Source organism: Macadamia integrifolia, chromosome 1 (genome assembly GCF_013358625.1).
Source record: "Macadamia integrifolia cultivar HAES 741 chromosome 1, SCU_Mint_v3, whole genome shotgun sequence".
Classification (NCBI taxonomy): domain Eukaryota; kingdom Viridiplantae; phylum Streptophyta; class Magnoliopsida; order Proteales; family Proteaceae; genus Macadamia; species Macadamia integrifolia.
Genome location: NC_056557.1, coordinates 34,887,261 through 34,904,844, shown reverse-complemented (window position 1 = coordinate 34,904,844; position 17,584 = coordinate 34,887,261). Strand labels below are relative to the sequence as shown.

Here is a 17,584-nt window from a genome sequence, read left to right as displayed (position 1 = left end):
TCAGTTATGTCGGGTTTATGTTCAGACCCAACTCTATTAGGTTCGAATAAACCCAACTCGGCCTTAATTGACCCTGTCAAGGCCGAGTTGGGTTGGATCAAGTTGGGTTGGGCTGAATTGGGTTGATATTGACTTCTATAATGTTCATATTAATCTAGATTGACCTATTTCTAATTCATATCTTATACATTGAAAAAGTATAAAAAAATACCAACAAGAGTCCTAAATTCTAATATAAAAATTTAGGGTTAAATTTTAGACTGAGTTGGGTCGGGTTGAGGCCTCAACCCGAGCCCAACCCAACCTTGACCCAGGGTTGGGGTTTTGCTTCAAGGTCAAAAAACTTGACTCAAGCCCTGTTCAGGCTCAGGGTGGGTTCAGGTTGTCAAGGCGAAACTTTCACCCCTCTATACACTGACGTTTTTAGCAATTACATCCCGTCTCTCATATTTTTAAAGATTTTAATGAGAAGATCTAGTCTCTTTTTTTTTTTTTTTTCGCAAGACGCATAGTCCATTAGCTCCCGTTAAGGTTGGATCTATTAAACGATAACAATATTATATATTAAACCATTTAATGGCCAATACTTACCTCTATACCCTCTGATTAAAAAGGAGAGGGAGAGACTTATAAACGCCTAAGCAAGGGAATCTGGCTCATCTTTTACCTTTGATTTCATCTTCAACTCAGGCGAAGTTGATAAAAGGTAGTAAGCAAATTCGATCAAGTTCCACACCATTTAGTGCACCATAACTTCACCAACTGCACTAGAAGTTATTGTTGACACCTAACATGACTACACAAAATATTACATGCAAGTGAATGTACTTGTAGAGGATTCATTCTCATTCAAGTTTTGGATTTTCTTAACCTAATTGCAACGACAGCACACGTTCAAGGCTAACCCATTGTCGTTTCCATTCACAAGAAAAAGTTTTCAACGAGATAACAAGCTATATTAAAGCAGATTCAGTAATCTTAGAAAAGTGTAGCAGATATTGAAGGATAGGACCATTGTTTTGAGATGGCTTGTCTTCCTTGCTTGATATATCAGAGAGGACTCCACACAGATGTTGTAGCAAACGAAAAAAGTTGGTTGGGTCGTATACAAAATAAATACTCACTTTAAGGTTTCAAATGCCCCTTACAAAAGTACAATTAGAGATTCCTACATTTTAAGATAAAATAACCATTAATATTTGTTTGATTGTTATAAACTCCAATCCTTTGGGAGAGAGGCTTTGACCACACCCACATCCAACCTTGCCCAGACCCGGCTCTGCACACATGATTCAAAACCACCTTAGGAACCCCCACACAAATGAGGAAGAGAGTTCATCTCCAAAGGGTTTACACCTTTTAGAAACAAAACCAAATATGTGCTCTCAATTCTACTCCTCTCAAACCAATGTGGGACTAAATACATTGGTTTTTATACACAAGACTTTGGCTTTTGCTCAACACTTTTGAATGAAAAGCTCAGAAGGTTCCCTCTCTAACACTTTTGAGCTCAAAATTTAAACTCAAATGTAAGAGTAAAAAGTAGTTAAACCAGGGGATATTATTTTAAACTTTACTTTGATATAAATTATATACATTCTCATATAAATGCAAGAAGTAAAAGATGTATTTTTTTTTTTTAATACACATATGGAGTGATAGTATATATTTAGAGAAAGTTAAAAAGTACACCTATCTAAGATCATAAATGTATGTCTCCTATTGTACAAGGTCGATAATACTTCTGTACTATTCCCCGATATCCGTTGGACACCATCTGAATGCCTCGGTCACCCTTGACCGTCGTCCCTTGATCATAATTAGCATATTCGGATTCGGGAATTATTCGGGCGGAGAATTATTCGAAATAATTCAATTGGTTAATTTAAGGATTCAGTCAAAAAAGCGATCAAAAAATCAGACAAAATAAAAATAGGAGTCGGATTCAGATTCGAGAATTATTCGATTAAAAAAATAAAAGTCGGGCAAAAAATTCAAATATTATTTTTATAGTTTATTGTATATTTTTTATTTATTAAGTTATTAACTTGATTTGTATACTTAGAAAGAGCAAATTACTTTATATAATAAAGTAAAATACTATGAAAAAATTGTCATTGAGTGATGGACGCAATGGTTATTATAATCCAATTTCTACTCATGAAATAGATTAGGCCCCAAAACAGTGAGAGCAAAATTACAACTACAATAGAACAAATAAATAAATTGACCATAACAAATTTTCACTATCCTTTTGCTTGGGTCCACAAGATCCATATTGCATTAAGACGCATTAATTTTCAAAATTAAAGCAACAATATAAAAGAAAATTGATCGATACAGCGATATGAATCTGTCCTGGTCCCCCGGAACCTCAAATTATCTATCAAGGCTTGATATCTCCTCTATCTTAGGATGAACTGATGAAGTTATGAGAAAGAAATGAAACAAATAGTAAATTCGTACGATTGTTACAGAAGAATTAGATGGAGAAAAAAGATGGGAAGAAGGAGGCGGAAATTTGGGGGAGAAGAAAGATGAAAAAAAAATATATATTTTGGTAGTGGGTACCGTGGGTTTCATATATGACGTTTTGTTTGTTTGTTTTTTTTTTTTTAATATTGTTTAAGTGGACCGAATAATTCAGTTTAATTTGATTCGGCCCGAATTATTCGCGTTTTAAAATCAAATTAGTAAAAAGCGCATTTTTGACCGAATTTTATTTTTAATTCGGATTCAGTTAGAATTTTTTATTTAATTCAGAAAAATTCGGTTCGGCCGAATTGTTAACTAGGCCCTTGATCATCTCTGTAGGACAAAATGCCCCTAGTTTATTTATCCAATATTTTGGTAGATTTTAGTATAGTGACCCCAAAACTTTAGTATAGTGGTAGTATCCACTTCGGCTAATATTGATACAGATCTGTCAGAATTGGTTGAAACCAGGTCAAATTAGACCAATATACCCTAGAAGTACATAAACCACTAACTTTTGAGCTTTTTTACCCTCTAACGATATCAATACATCAATTTGTATCGATACTAGTATCCACTCAAGGAAGAAATTTTTTTGGTTGGGATAATATTTATACTAAAATGATTTAAAAAAATAAAATAAAATTACAACTTATTTTTCACCATTTTAAATCACAATCAAATTTTTTCAATCTTCTTACTTGAAAATGGTACACAACATTTTCCATCTATGTTAATGCTCTTGCGTGCATTCTCATTGGCCTCGCATTAATGTAAGGCCTCTAACGGCACTAGAGAGGGCCGATATCAATCCGATCCGACCGATTCGCCTGTCAGCCTTATTTCTCCCACATAAAAAAGAAAAAGCCACCGCGGAAAGCCATTCGAGTCATACTCGAACCTCATGCTCAGGAAGAGAGAGGTTGAGCGATCGAACTCTGAACGGAGAACTTGAGCGTGGATTTCTTTGAACTGGGTGAGGGTTGTTGCAGAGGTGAGAGCGGAGAAGAGATGGTGTCGTCAAAAATAGCTTTCGCTTCTCTGGTATGCATACCCAGCATATTGGCTTAAATTCTTCTCACTTGGATTCGAATCAGGGACGGCATTTTCGCTCTGGAGTCCTAGTTCTCTCTCGGTGAAGATATGGCTTCAAGATATATTGTTCCGAGGCGTTCAATCTCAACTTCGACTTGGCTCTGTGAGAGAATTAAGCAAACAGGTAGAACTCTCTATCCGTTTCAGTTTCAGTTTTCTTCTTTCGAACTTATAATGAATTATACTTTTCTGACTAGTCTCTGATGAATTTTAATTGTTTCGAATTGGGGAAGAAAATGAGATTGTACAGATGTTCTCCATGCCAAGTCCCCAGAATCCCTCCTTGCACCTGAACACAAATTTCAAACGGCCAAGGAATGACCCCTCTGTTCGTGCTTTGGATGAGAGATTCATGAGGATTTTGAAGATATTCAAATGGGGTCCTGACGCTGAGAAGGCCTTGGAAGTACTAATGCTGAAGGTTGATCATCGTTTGGTCCGTGAGGTCCTGAAGATAAATGTCGAGATCAGCGTTAAAATACAGTTCTTTAAGTGGGCCGCCAAGAGGAAGAACTTCGAACATGACTCAACCACGTACATGGCTCTGATTCGTTGCTTGGATGAAGCTGGATTGGTTGGTGAAATCTGGAAGACAATCCAAGACATGGTTCGTAGCAATTCTGTTGTTGGACCTGCTGAGTTATCTGAGATTGTTCGGATTTTAGGCAAGATGAAGATGGTTAATAAGGCCCTCTCCATCTTCTACCAGGTCAAGGCCCGTAAGTGCAAACCGACTGCAAGCGCTTATAATACCATGATCTTGATGCTAATGCAGGAGGGCCATCATGAGAAGGTCCATGAGCTCTACAATGAAATGTGTAATGAGGGCAACTGTTTCCCGGACACTGTGACCTACAGTGCACTTGTATCTGCATTTAGCAAGTTGGGTCGTGAGGACTCTGCTATTAGGCTATATGATGAAATGAAGGAGAATGGATTGGAGCCCACGGCAAGGATTTATACTACTCTGATTGGGATATTTTTCAAGTTGGGAATGGTTGAGAAAGCCTTGGCGTTGTTCCACGAGATGAAAGGGAAGTGTTGTATCCCTACAGTATTTACATACACTGAATTGATCAAGGGGCTTGGGAAAGCTGGGAGAGTTGAAGAGGCTTATGGGGCTTTTCTTGATATGCGAAAAGATGGCTGTAAGCCAGATGTGGTGCTCATAAACAATTTAATTAACATATTAGGCAAAGCCGGTCGGTTGGGCGATGCTATTAAGCTTTTTGAGGACATGGGTTCTTCCCAATGCACACCAAATGTGGTGACATATAACACTGTAATTAAAGCTATTTTTCAATGCAAGGCTCCTGCATCAGATGCGGCTTCCTTGTTTGAGAAGATGAAGGGTCATGGCATTGTTCCCAGTGCTTTTACTTATTCAATTCTTATTGATGGTTTTTGCAAGACAAATAGAGTTGAGAAAGCTTTAATGCTGCTTGAGGAGATGGATGAGAATGGTTTCCCTCCTTGCCCTGCTGCCTACTGCAGTCTGATCGATGCTCTCGGAAAAGCAAAACGGTATGAAGCTGCAAATGAGTTATTTCAGGAACTAAAAGAGAACTGTGGATCATCAAGTGCTCGAATATATGCTGTGATGATCAAACACTTTGGGAAATGTGGACGTCTTAGTGAGGCTGTAGATCTTTTCAATGAAATGAAGAGGCTTGGGTGCAGTCCAGATGTTTATGCTTACAATGCCCTCATGTCAGGGATGGTGAGGATTGGCATGATTGATGAGGCTCATTCCTTGCTTCGAACAATGGAAGAGCAGGGTTGCTTTCCAGATTTAAACTCACACAACATTATTTTGCATGGTTTGGCAAAGACAGGTGGCCCTAAACGGGCAATGGAGATGTTTACAAAGATGAAGCATTCAAAAATTAAGCCAGATGCTGTCTCATACAACACAGTTCTTGGCTGCCTGAGCCGTGCTGGTATGTTCGAGGAAGCAGCAAAGTTAATGAAAGAGATGAATTCAAATGGATTTGAGTATGATATCATTACCTATTCATCCCTTCTCGAGGCTGTTGGTAAAATTGATGAAGAACAGATACATTCATCTCTGTAAGACACAGAAGGATCTGGTACGTCTTCATTGTTGTTTTCCTCATCATACATCCTTGAATAAATATCATAGCTCTTTCACCTTATTACATGGAGCTGCATTTCTCAACTATATGCTTTCCAATTAGAATGTTTCATATGATTGGGGGGATGCTTCTAGAACTTAATTTGGAATGCTTGGAGACCATATTGTGATGATTTATAGAATTTTATGCCAGTAATTGTCAATAAACGTATTACTTTTGGTTGTAACGAGATCATAGGAGAAATGGTTCATTGGTACTCACAACTAATTAGAAGTTTCCATGATTTAGAGCTACTTGTTTGGCTGCATTTCTTTCTAGTCTTAAGGGTGACTGCTCATCTCAATTGGACATACAAGAAGTTTAGGCATTGTATGGGCTCCAACCTTTTTCACTACCTGGCAGTTTTATTCCTCTCTTCTGATATCGTCTACAATCTGGCTTTCATCGTATGAAATGTTGGTAAAGTTGCTGCCCTTTGAGGTATTGCCAGGACATGAATTTTGGTGATGAGGATTTTTGAATTCCACTGATGCAGTATTGGTACTTCGATTGGGCTTCAATTCAGGTCCATACCTGGTCCATATTATGGAATTTGCCAGTCTATATTAGGCCCAAGGATATCTATCGAGCCAGCCTTATTAGGGGGTTAATTCCAAATCGAACAGATATATTTGGAGAAATATTTTCCAGATTTTATGACTACCAAGCTTGCCTATTTGGGAGGAAATTGATCAGCAGTGTTTGGGGGAGTAATGGCCATCGAGTTTGCTGATTTTTAGGAGGATATGTTTCAGATTCTTTCCAGGTCCGAGTGGACCTATGCCAGCTGGATGATTGAAGATTAATTGGACATTTATTAGGAGACTAAGGCTGTGTTTGGTAACAGTCTCCGGAAGCGTTTTCACTGATTTCTTGTCACTGGGAGCAGATTGTGAGCAGAATACCGTTTGGCAAGCCGGTCCCTTTTTCTGCTCACAAAGAACAGTTCTGGTTCAAAGCAAAAAATTCATGTTTTTGTTGTTCATGAGCACTTTTGTGAAAACACTCATGACTTTTTTTTTTCCCTCCCTTCTGACTCATCACAGTCAACTCTCTCATCCTTCTCCTCCTCTCTTTTCCCCTCACTGTCCTTGTTCGATGTCCCTCTTTTCTCTCTCCCAGTTCCGACCCAGCTACTGCCAGAAGCTATGGCCCCTCGTCTTTGCTTTGTATGCTTCTGCTTCCTTCAATGAGCTCAACGCCAATGGCTAATCGTACTCCTCCAACGCCTCTAGGGTCTGGTTTTATCTCTCTTTAATTTCTTTGAATTTTCGCTCCCCTTACTATGATTCGATTCTTTCACGTTGCCGTGGAAATGCCTCTTCTGTTAGCTCAAATGGCAGTGGTTTTGGAGGTATTAAAAATAATTGAATTTCCTCGTTTAATTTGCCCGGCATTTGTTTTGTAAATACTCAACATGCTTGATCTTCACTCCCCCACCCTATTTGGTGTTCTGGTGCATATTATTCACTCTGTGGTTGGTAAGAAGTCTCTCTTTGTGTTTTTCTTTCAATATGTTTTGAAATTATTTGGGATTTAAAGAGGAGTTGGATCTAAGCTGGGCAAAGAGGTAGAGAGTAAATCATGTTTTATCCCTTTTTATGAAAGAGGTTGGTAAGATCCCCAGTTTTGGCAACATTGCCGTAGATAGCTTCAAGGTTGAATTTAACTTGGGGTATCTTATGGAGTTCCCCTCAGGTAATGACTTAGACTGTTACTTTTACTTCTACATTGAAGAAGAAAATTCGCCAATAAAACTGAACCCTTCTTTGGCAGGTTCAGACACATTGGCTTGTTAGTTCCTTGATCAGCTGGTCTATCACAGAGGTAAGAGTGTTAAAATGATTGTTAGTTTTATTTGAATTTAATATCTCACCGGATAATTGCAATTCAAATCTGACATTCTTATAGCTAATTTATAGCAAATTATCTATGATTGTACTCATGGTTATCCAAGGTATCTTCGATGAATGCATGGGCATGATTGCCCTGTTACTGCCTTGCATCCCACCCTGCAAAGGGCCAAAAAGATAAGGAGAAAATAAATAAATAAATAAATAAAGCGTGATCTCCTCTTTCTTATGTGAACTTTTTAGTTACTGTTATTATTTCCCAAATTTAGAGTAAATTATAATATTAAATATTTTTTGGCTCTTTTTTTTTTTTTTTTTTGTCCATTTGCTTTTGTCAATGAATTTGAAACATAAAATGTTAAAATGGCAGATTCTGGCCCTCTGTACTAATTCACAAGGGGGATTTGACACTAGCTTGCTCCTTTGGCTACTGGTTTTTCACTTGGAAAATATGACTTCTCTTATTGGGTCTTGCCTGGCTCTGGGGGAGATGCACACGATGCATGTGTATAACAGAAAACCAGAATTTAAAATTTTAGAAATCAATCAATGGGTTCACTTCTTGTCCATATAAACAAAAAGTATGTAGCATTATAAGAAGTAATATACTATGGAAAATTGTAAAATAAAAATAGAGTTATGATGTTAACAGAAGCAAGAGGTGGAGGAAGAACAGATAATACTTAACGCACAGATATCATTGAAGGGGAATAACATCTCAAGGAGAGTTCAAAAAATTACAGCTATTTACATCTTGAAGAAACTGCATGAATAACACGGTAACCGGTGAAGTGCAAGAACTGCATATCACAACTAGATATTTGATTGCACAAGCAATCTCCATGATTCTTCTTGCAATCGCAAACAAAATTTGCATTTAGAGATACACAGCCTGAACACATTTTAGAGAAGTTGTCCAGAGGTTTACAAATTATTGGAGTTGACTGGGATGCGTCATTCATATGAAGGACAAAAGAAAATATGATGGTCAGAGAAGCTACTAACTACCATATTCTTAGCCTATGTTTGTAATTTCTCTGATGATGGTTATTTTGTATCTAATTTTTTTTGGTAAAATTTTTGTTTCTAGTTGACGTTGTTGAGGACTTGTTCTTGTATTGCAGGTTGCATATAAATATGTACGTTTTAGTTGATTGGTTATATTGATACAATTTGCTAATTCACCCAAAAGGAAAAAAGATGACATATATTAGGGCATTCAGTCTCTTTCCTTGTAAGCCCAATATCAGGTGGCGACTGTCTGAAAGTAGTTCTTTCTTCACATTGTCACGAGTGTTTGTGTCCGGTTCACATTGGTTTGCAGAAACTGATGGACTCAGAAGTGCTTTGACAGTTTGTTGTGAATCCTCACCTTCATTGATGCATGTCATGTTGTCATGATTACTCCTGTCTGATATTTGATTACTTCATGCCTATATTTTTCGGTCGGTCATTTTGCCATGTTATAGATGCTGAATATTATTGTGTTTGCCTTAATTGCAGATGCTGAATATTATTGTGTTACTCTTAATTGCAGATTATTAGATGTTCTTTGGCATGAAAGATGTACTTGCTTTTGTACCTTCATGGCCCCTGTGGGTGAGGTACGGTTTGTTTGAATTGACATAGCTCCTGCGCACCATCGAGGCTCATGTTCCCAGTATTTATTTCATCAATGTCATTGATATCGCAGGTACAACACTTTTTTGGGATTGTATCCAACAGGCATTAGTGTTGAAGTTGGTCTAAAATACCATGCCCTGCCATGCATCAAGGTAATGAACTTAATTAGACATCCTCAGTCCATTCACTCCCTTCTCCCTTGCCCCTGCCCCCATTGCTCACTTAGAGTTGCCTCATTAGAATCAATAGAATGTTGACCTGATGGAAATTTAAGATTCTGTTCCTTTTTATATGCATTTGCATAGTGCAAAAAGACACAACATTGGTTGCAGAAAATTCTTCTAAAACTTTTTGGTCATCATCTACTCTTCTTTTTCTTTTCTATTTTTGTGGGGGGTGGGGAAGGGAACAAATTCCCAGCCACCCGGTCCCTATCCACAATGTGTTTTTTTTTTCTGGAACATCAAGTTAGTTTTTTTATTCCCCCCAACCCCCCAACCCACCCCCCACCCCCAAAAAAAAAAAAAAAAAATTAGTATACTGTTCTGTTTTATGTAGGCCTCACCTACTTGAAATTATCCAGGAATCTGAAAATTATTGCACAAGGATGCAAAAAACAAACAAATGGAACTTCTCTTTTGATTACTTCTGTGCTGCAATTCTTACCCTTCATTTTCTTGTTCATTAGTTTGTTTGCCGTATGCTTTTTGTTTTGATGATCTGATCATATTGCAGGAAGTCCACACATGCAATATAGGCTTACGCAAAGGAAGAAAGCTCTCTTCAAGACTAAGAAAGAGTAGCATGGAACCAAGTGATCTATTATTATTTCACCCCTGTTTTCATTTTTGTTATTGGGTAGATTTCTTTCACATGTTTCTCCTTTATTTGAGGATGCTTAACATTGGATTGTGGCTTTGGTAAGCATTTCAAAACACTTGATTGTTGTTTAAGATGTAAAATACAGGATACTATGGTATTTGGAATTAATCTGAATTGTATGCTTTGCAGTATATATGTGAATTCAAGTTCATCTTTTTTCAGAGGGGGGGGGGGGCTTATTCCACTTTTTCGGCTCTCATTTCTGGCAAATGAATGAAGAGCATGATGCCTTGATAAATTAACTGAAAGGTAGCGCCTCAGAAAGCTGCTTGATGTGTATTGTATGGTTACTGGCTAGTGACAACCTTCAACAAGCATTCTTGGAGTTTTTTCCTCACTCCTAGAGTAGTAGATTTTGCTACATTGTGCTATTGAAACTGCAGTTGAATTTCAAAGATAGACTTTTTGATTTCTCACCTGATGCAAGACTGGCACACGTTTGTAAGTGTTTCTTACTTTGTTTTGCATTCCGTAGATTTTTTTTTTTAATTGCAAGAACCAATCATGATGGACTAGCCATTAAATGTTATTTTAGTGCTGTGTAATCTGGTTCATTATCTATATGCTGCTCATTGAGATCAGGAACTCTTACTTGGTCCAGGGAAGTGATGGGCTATGATACAGAGGCAATCGCAGTACAGTTCTTTCTAGACATGCTCGAAAAGACTGAGTTGCTTGGTTTTATAATTTTAGGATTCAATTGATTGGGATGATGGTCCATAAGCTTATACTCTTGTGTTATTAAACTGAAACTTGGTTATTCATATTCAGATGAACTTGGAAGAGTATTTGATCAGTACAGCTGTATTTGGATGCATGGATTTGAATAGAATAATAGAGGCATAAAACTAGTGACGTATACACGATGAAGTTGTGAGAGAGAGTTATTGAAACCCACCTAAGAAAGGCAACTACTATTTCGGAGAACTAATTTGGTTTTATGTAAGAAAGATCCACGATGGTGCTTATTTTCTTAAAAAAATTCATAGAAAGATATACAGAGCGTAAGAAGGATCTTCAGATGGTCTTTGATGACCTTGCAAAAGTCTACGATAGAGTCCTTTGATGGTTAATCTAGCTTATTCTAGAGAAGAAAATAATGTCATGTAAATATATGGGCATGGTTAAAAATGCTATTAAAAGGCAAACTGAGGCAAAGTTAACAGAACCCAATGCATTAAAAGAGGCAAAGGGGCAAAGTATCATACACAACATTCAAGATATTGTTTTTCCTAACTTTTGGGTAGATGATGGGGCACAACAATAAAACATTTGCACTTTTCTAAATAAACACATTTTTGCAAAATCAAAATAAATCTCTAATAGCCATCAGATACGAAAACTCCTCCCACGGCCAATTCCGTACTCTCTGTTTCATCATGTTCACTAGTGACTTTGCGTCAGTCCAAATGGTGGCGGCATTGATCCCTAAAGGCCTTGCTTGAATAAGACCTTCGCGCGCCCGGAATTCTGACCCTTGTATACTCCCTATCTAGATCATAAGGAAGCACATATACATTGAATCAAGTTTAAATCCGCCATCCAATTGTTTATATTAGACAAGATAGAGGAAGCGTTGAAGGGTTTCTCTTGTTTTACATAAACATTCCTTTTTTTTCATATAAAGTTACAGGTGATGCCAAACACCTATAAGAAGAAAGAAAAATCTGATTTTGATAAGTGATATTGTTTGGATACTCTTAAACCAAAACCCTTGCTGCCCAAATTTGTTTAGAGAAATGACAAAAGAAATATAGTAGTCAAATCAGTTTCATGATCTTGATGGCATAAAGGGCATTCTCCCTCAAAAGAAAAGAATTGACCAAGTTTTGCCTTGGTATGGACACCTTTCTTCAATAATTACCACAAAAAGTAATTGAATTTAGGATAAGTTTTAGACTTCGAAGCCCGATGTGTTTGTCATCATTGCAAATCCATGCTTTTACCTAATTCCTCCATTGATTCCTTCAACTTTTTCAAATAGAATAGATAGAAACATTCATTGGCCAATAATTCTCCTTGTCTTGTGGTTGATTGTGCAATATTGTTGAAATCTCATGTGACAATGATACTAATACGTCTATCTAGATTATAATTTTTCCTTTATCCATAGTGAAGGGGGAATTCCTTCATCAACGGGATCTATAGCATCGAATGATCAAAGGGGAGGTGGATACTTTTAACTTCATCAATAGAGGGTGGAAGTGTAATTGATTCAAAAATCTAATCACACAAGTACAAACTTGGTCCTCTTTATTAAGTTCCAAATAATAATCTAGATTTAATTTTGGGGGATCTAGTTTTCCTTTGCCATGGTCATTGTATGATAGGATTACATTGAGGAGAAATTTCGACTTCAAAAATAAGAAGTGAGAGAGTAATGATGATACAAGAATGAAGAATCCAATTATAGTCACATCATTAGAGTGGAGAAGGACTTTTTCCTTGCTTCCTTGGTGAAGGACCAAGTGTCCCTGCACCCATGAATCGTTTCACCGATGGGTTCCTTGAGCATTGAGGCAATATGGGGGTATTTTGGGGAGATTTGGAAACCTAAGATGAGATTTTGAAACTTAAGATGGGTTTGTGAATCCAAGGATGGAGCGGGCTCTTAGGCTGTGTTTGATAACGTTTCTAAAACAAAAACCACGTTTCATGTCAAAAGTGAAGGACCAAGTATCCCTACACCCCCAAATCCATTCGCCGACAGGGTTCCATGAGCATTGAGGCAATATGGGGGGTATTTTGGGGAGATTTTGAAACCTAAGATGAGATTTTGAAACTTAAGATGGGTTTGTGAATCCAAGGATGGAGCGGGCTCTTAGGCTGTGTTTGGTAACGTTTCTAAAACAAAAACCACGTTTTGTGTCAAAAGTGAAGGACCAAGTATCCCTACACCCCCAAATCCATTCGCCGATGGGGTTCCATGAGCATTGAGGCAATATGGGGGGTATTTTGGGGAGATTTTGAAACCTAAGATGGGTTTGTGAATCCAAGGACAGAGTGGTGTTAAAAATTGGGCTCTTAGGCTGTGTTTGATAATGTTTTATGTCAAAAACGGAAATTTCAGTTTTTGTGTCAAAATGTCGTTTTTTTTTTTTAACGAAACTAAAACAACGGAACTACCTTTTGTCGTTCCCTAAATTCTCTTTTTTTTTTTTTTTTTCACTTTTTGTTAAAAAAAGATGAAACACATCATAAAATACATCAAACGCTTTATTCTGTTTTTTCGTTTCCATAGAACAAAAAAATTCTAGAAACATTTTTTTAGAACATCACCGAAAGCAGCGTAAGACCATAGCACTCTAGAATTCGTGAATTTCCAAAGTTCTCTAACATGGGTGAATATTATAGATTCGAATCCAACGTATGAAAGAAAAGCATCAGCTACAAGTGAATAGTGACCCCACACTTTAAATCATTCAATTCCATTATCCATAAACATCATTAACATATCCAACGGCTAGAATTATCTATGATAGAACATCACCATCGTCCCCAACAAAATTCTTTACCGTAGACGTCACCGAAAAGCACAGAAACGTTCACTGCGCGCCGCCGCAAGAGCAGAAAGTTCCAATTCGCTCCGCATTACACATAATCATCTCTCTCTCTCTCTCTCAAATTTCATTCCCTTTTAAAATCGATTGCCGTCTTTCGTCTCTGTTTCTCTGTGTGTGTGTCTCTCTCTCTCGCTCTTTGTATAGGTTTTGACCATTGGAACACTAGATTCGTGGTTACGTTTATACATCTTTCAAAAATCTTCCACACTAGCTTAAACATGGCGGCAGTTGCTCTATGGCAGCCTCAACAGGAAGGTCTAGGGGAGATCTGTGGGTTACTTGAACAGCACATCTCTCCTACTTCAGATAAGCCCCGGATTTGGCAACAGCTCCAGCACTACAGTCAGTTTCCTGATTTCAATAACTATCTCGCTTTCATATTCGCCCATGCCGAGGTACTTCGATCATCTGTTTGCCGCAAATGATGTCTAAAAATAACGCTTTTTATTTTTTGAGTGGATTCTGGTTCTGGTTGATTTAATTGGTGGGTTTTTGTGGTTTTGCTTAAGTTTGGGTTTGGTGTTTTGAGTGTTTTGGATTGGTTTGTGCTGATGAAATTGATAATCGGGTGTGTTTCTATATGCTTGTTGAATGAATTCACGGGAGTAGATTGGTTGATTCCATGCATGAGAGCCTCCTTTTGATCATTTTGGTAATGATGGAAGAGTGTCGGTAGAGATGAAAGAAGAGAGCTTTGTCTGCTGGGGGTGAAGGTTCAATATTGGATTGATGTTGATGAGGAAGCGCTTCTATTGGATGATTGTGTTCTTCAGTGATATCAGACTCTTCCTGTTCCCCCCCCCTCTCTTACATCTAACAATGCTGTAGGATGCTTGACTGCATTCATAGCCGAGATGTTGACATTTACTTGATTACATTGCAGAATTAGAAGTAAAACTAAATAAAAAATGACAAAAGGAGAGCAACCCACTATATCGATGGATACACCATGTTTTGCCTCATCTTGTATGGATGTTCGACTGAGATATTTGGGAACTCTTTCTAAAATGATAATCTTACTTAAGCATGAAATTTTCAACGACATTATAACTACGATTGTAATGAAATCATCTTACACAATTGCATCATAGATTATTATTATTATTAGTTTTTTTTTTTTTTTGGGGGGGGGTGTGGGGGGTGGGTGAGCAGCATAACTGCAACTTTTATAATACACTTGGTCCATATTTCAGTCTTGGCAAGATTTGGGTATTTAACTGAGGCTGATATCCGCTTTAATCACAGTGGTCTCTGTGAAAAGGGCTGCTTGTGTATTTTTTTTCTTTTTAATGAGGTTGGAGTTTGCTTAATTGCTTGATCCACTGTATAATTTCTTTCTTGAATCTTTGAGGGTTTTGACTTTGTCATTTACGCATTACTTCTGTTTTTTTGGGCCACAATTCACAAAGTCAATATTTTCTTCCTTTGAGACAGATTTTTGGGATTTTTGTATATAGTTTACTTTATGATACTTTCACCTTTTGGTTTTGAATATTTTCAATATGCTTCTCAAACAGGGTAAATCCGTAGAAGTTCGGCAGGCAGCTGGTTTACTTTTAAAAAATAATCTGAGAACTGCTTTCAAATCCATGACACCTTCCCACCAGCAATATATCAAATCAGAGTTGTTGCCTTGCTTGGGAGCTGCAGATAGGCATATAAGATCCACAGTTGGTACAGTTATTAGCGTTGTTGTTCAACAAGGACGAGTGTTTGGTTGGCCAGAGCTCTTGCAAGCACTTGTTCAGTGCTTAGACAGTAATGACTTAAATCATATGGAAGGTGCTATGGATGCTTTATCCAAGGTATGGTGCTACCAACCAACATTGCAGGATTGTTGTTCTGTAGCTTATTGAAAGAATTCTCTTCATGTAGGTATTAAAAAAGTACAACTTTACTTGTTTCTGTTTATTGAAGTGTCTTCATGTTATGTTCTCTAAGGTGAACTAACACTCAATGGCAAACCTTGCATCAAGAAGTATCGTTTTGGTCTCAGGCATATGATTACAGTGTCGATATGCTTAAAAATGTCACATCTAGAGAACTGGTGTTAGTGTGAATGTATGCCATTAAAAAGGTTATTTGGGTGTCATGCCGTATTTAACCTCTCTTGTCCATGCCCTTCTTCCAATTCTCTTTTTCTTCATCCTGATGTGTGTGATTGATGGGAGTGTCAATCCAACATGTTTTTTTTTTTTGTCTCTGCTCTTATTTAGAAGGTACTCATAGCAAGTTTCTTTGCTAAATTTGTGTTTGCCAGCAATATGGTGGAAAACGTGCTAAGACACAAGAGAAAACAGTTCCATATATGTCCTAAAAAGAGTAGAAAAACATCACACTACCAACTTTGTGCAAGGGGAAAAACCCAATAGATGTAGTGTTCCTGCTTATTTCTTTCTTGGTTAGCTAATCTATGAGTCAATTGCCTATCTGCTGCCAATAAATGAGATGTTCATGTGGGAAAGCTCAGAGGATTCCTTTTAATGTGAAGAGTTAAACATCTCTCCAACACCCCCCCCCCCCAAAAAAAAAAAAAAACATGATGAAAATAAACGAGAAACTGCATAATTATTTCATCCATGGATTAGTCTTTGGGTTTCTAGATGATACCACTCTGTCACACCCTGCCTTCATTATGGCATAGGTATACCGGCACTGGACACCTCACCATATCTAGTCATCCTGTTTTTCCCCCAGGATCCAGACTCTGGGTAGTCCACAACACCACAACACCCAACTAGAGATCAGAGCTGCTGCATACATCATATGTATAGTAATAAAATTTATAGCCATCCAGTGTCTCTACGTGATACCATAAGTACAATAATGGACATATTACAGTCATCCATATATTACAACTATCCACATATATTACAGTTATCCAAAATGTCAAAGGAATATTTACACAAAATAGGACATCTCCCAAAAAGCTCAGATCACCAGTGATTTCTACGGAAGCTTGTATGTATGCAAAAAGAATGGTCGGTAATAGGTCTATTTCTCTACTCCTCAGTAATACTGGTTTCCGTAGGTGCAATCGTCACAGTTACAAGTGGGTCCATGGTCGAGTTCATCTTTTTGAATATGGGCCATGTGATCCATGGCCATTGCCTCATAATCAGTGCTGGAAGTCGGCAGAACACCGCCTTCGTCATCTAGAGGATCAAAGTAAGGGGGTGAGCATGTTATGCTCAGTGAGGGGGTGGGGCAAGCAAGCACCCGCAGGACATATGATGCAATGTATGCTCCACACAGATAAATGATACTTATGAATCCATTTATTAAATTACACTATTCCCTAGTCCATTACTACGTCTGATGTAATGTGTATAGTGCTACGTAACGTAGGTGGTATTCCCTACCCTGTACGTTGGGCCTCAGGAATACAAGCTCGTTGCAGACAGGAGTCAGCTAGTCCCGGTAAGAACCTCGGTCCCCCTGCTAACCCCTAATTAGTAGCCCCGTAAAAATATCAGGCATACAGTACGTCGTATCCTGTCCACATCCGTCTATGGTACAGTACGTCATACCAGGGAAAGTGCACTGCTGATCAGGCAGTCACATATGTTGGGATTAGTTCGTAACCATCCCCCTACGGACAAGGGGTTGTAGTACTTAGGGTGGTGATTCCTAACCCAGCATACTACATGATGCACATCCATTCATCACATAAATACACATATATTGGGCACCTGCCAGTGTCCCAACGTACCTGTCTCAAGCTATATCCTTCAAAATTTTCACAATAAAACATAATGCACAAACACATACAAGGATGCATGATCATAAAATACAAGCATAAAAGAAACTAGAGAAACACGCCAAAAAGTCAAGGCACCCTCTCACCTTGGTACTCTGAACTAAGTGACTTCCCTTCTTGTATTGAACAAGCTCCCTCACTGTTAATCAAATTTCTTGGAGCTCAATTGATCCAGAATGTACCTTAGATGAAGGAATT

At 37.9% G+C, this 17,584-nt stretch overlaps 2 protein-coding genes, 1 long non-coding RNA gene and 1 pseudogene across 7 annotated transcripts in view; all 4 read left to right on the top strand.

Moving 5' to 3' along the window:
- The first annotated feature begins 3,293 nt into the window (after nt 1–3,293).
- On the top strand, nt 3,294–9,166 carry LOC122085229 (pentatricopeptide repeat-containing protein At3g16010). 2 transcript variants are annotated; one of them, XR_006142043.1, is made up of 4 exons: nt 3,294–3,694; nt 3,804–5,660; nt 7,488–7,532; nt 9,096–9,166. XR_006142043.1 is itself a non-coding variant. In XM_042653718.1 (2 exons), the coding sequence occupies exons 1-2, from the start codon at nt 3,619–3,621 to the stop codon at nt 5,642–5,644; spliced, it is 1,917 nt and encodes a 638-aa protein (XP_042509652.1). In that variant the 5' UTR covers nt 3,295–3,618; the 3' UTR covers nt 5,645–5,892. The 2 variants fall into 2 exon arrangements, 1 of the variants encoding a protein (XP_042509652.1); XM_042653718.1 differs by lacking the exons at nt 7,488–7,532; nt 9,096–9,166 and having other exon boundaries at nt 3,295–3,694; nt 3,804–5,892.
- Nucleotides 7,021–9,984, top strand: LOC122073545 (annotated as a pseudogene).
- A 130-nt stretch (nt 9,985–10,114) lies between these two features.
- Nucleotides 10,115–10,919, top strand: LOC122085241. The gene is made up of 2 exons (XR_006142045.1): nt 10,115–10,504; nt 10,665–10,919. It is a non-coding gene; the product is annotated as an uncharacterized LOC122085241 (long non-coding RNA).
- A 2,658-nt stretch (nt 10,920–13,577) lies between these two features.
- The window catches only part of LOC122085205 (transportin-1-like), a 47,719-nt gene continuing 43,712 nt past the window's right edge, over nt 13,578–17,584 (top strand). For 3 of the 4 annotated variants that reach the window (XM_042653698.1, XM_042653690.1, XM_042653707.1), the window contains exons 1-2: nt 13,578–14,021; nt 15,144–15,431. In XM_042653698.1, coding sequence (XP_042509632.1) covers nt 13,845–14,021; nt 15,144–15,431 — 465 coding nt within the window. In that variant the 5' untranslated portion in view covers nt 13,578–13,844. The remainder of the gene's footprint in view (nt 14,022–15,143; nt 15,432–17,584) is intronic. The other variant, XM_042653682.1, reaches the window with a different exon arrangement.

Excerpts from the sequence above, each read along its gene's own strand:
- LOC122085229 (XM_042653718.1), top strand. The coding sequence starts at position 3,619 with ATGGCTTCAAGATATATTGTTCCGAGGCGTTCAATCTCAACTTCGACT. Across the intron at positions 3,695-3,803 it reads TGAGAGAATTAAGCAAACAG|AAAATGAGATTGTACAGATG; the intron begins GTAGAACTCTCT and ends GAATTGGGGAAG.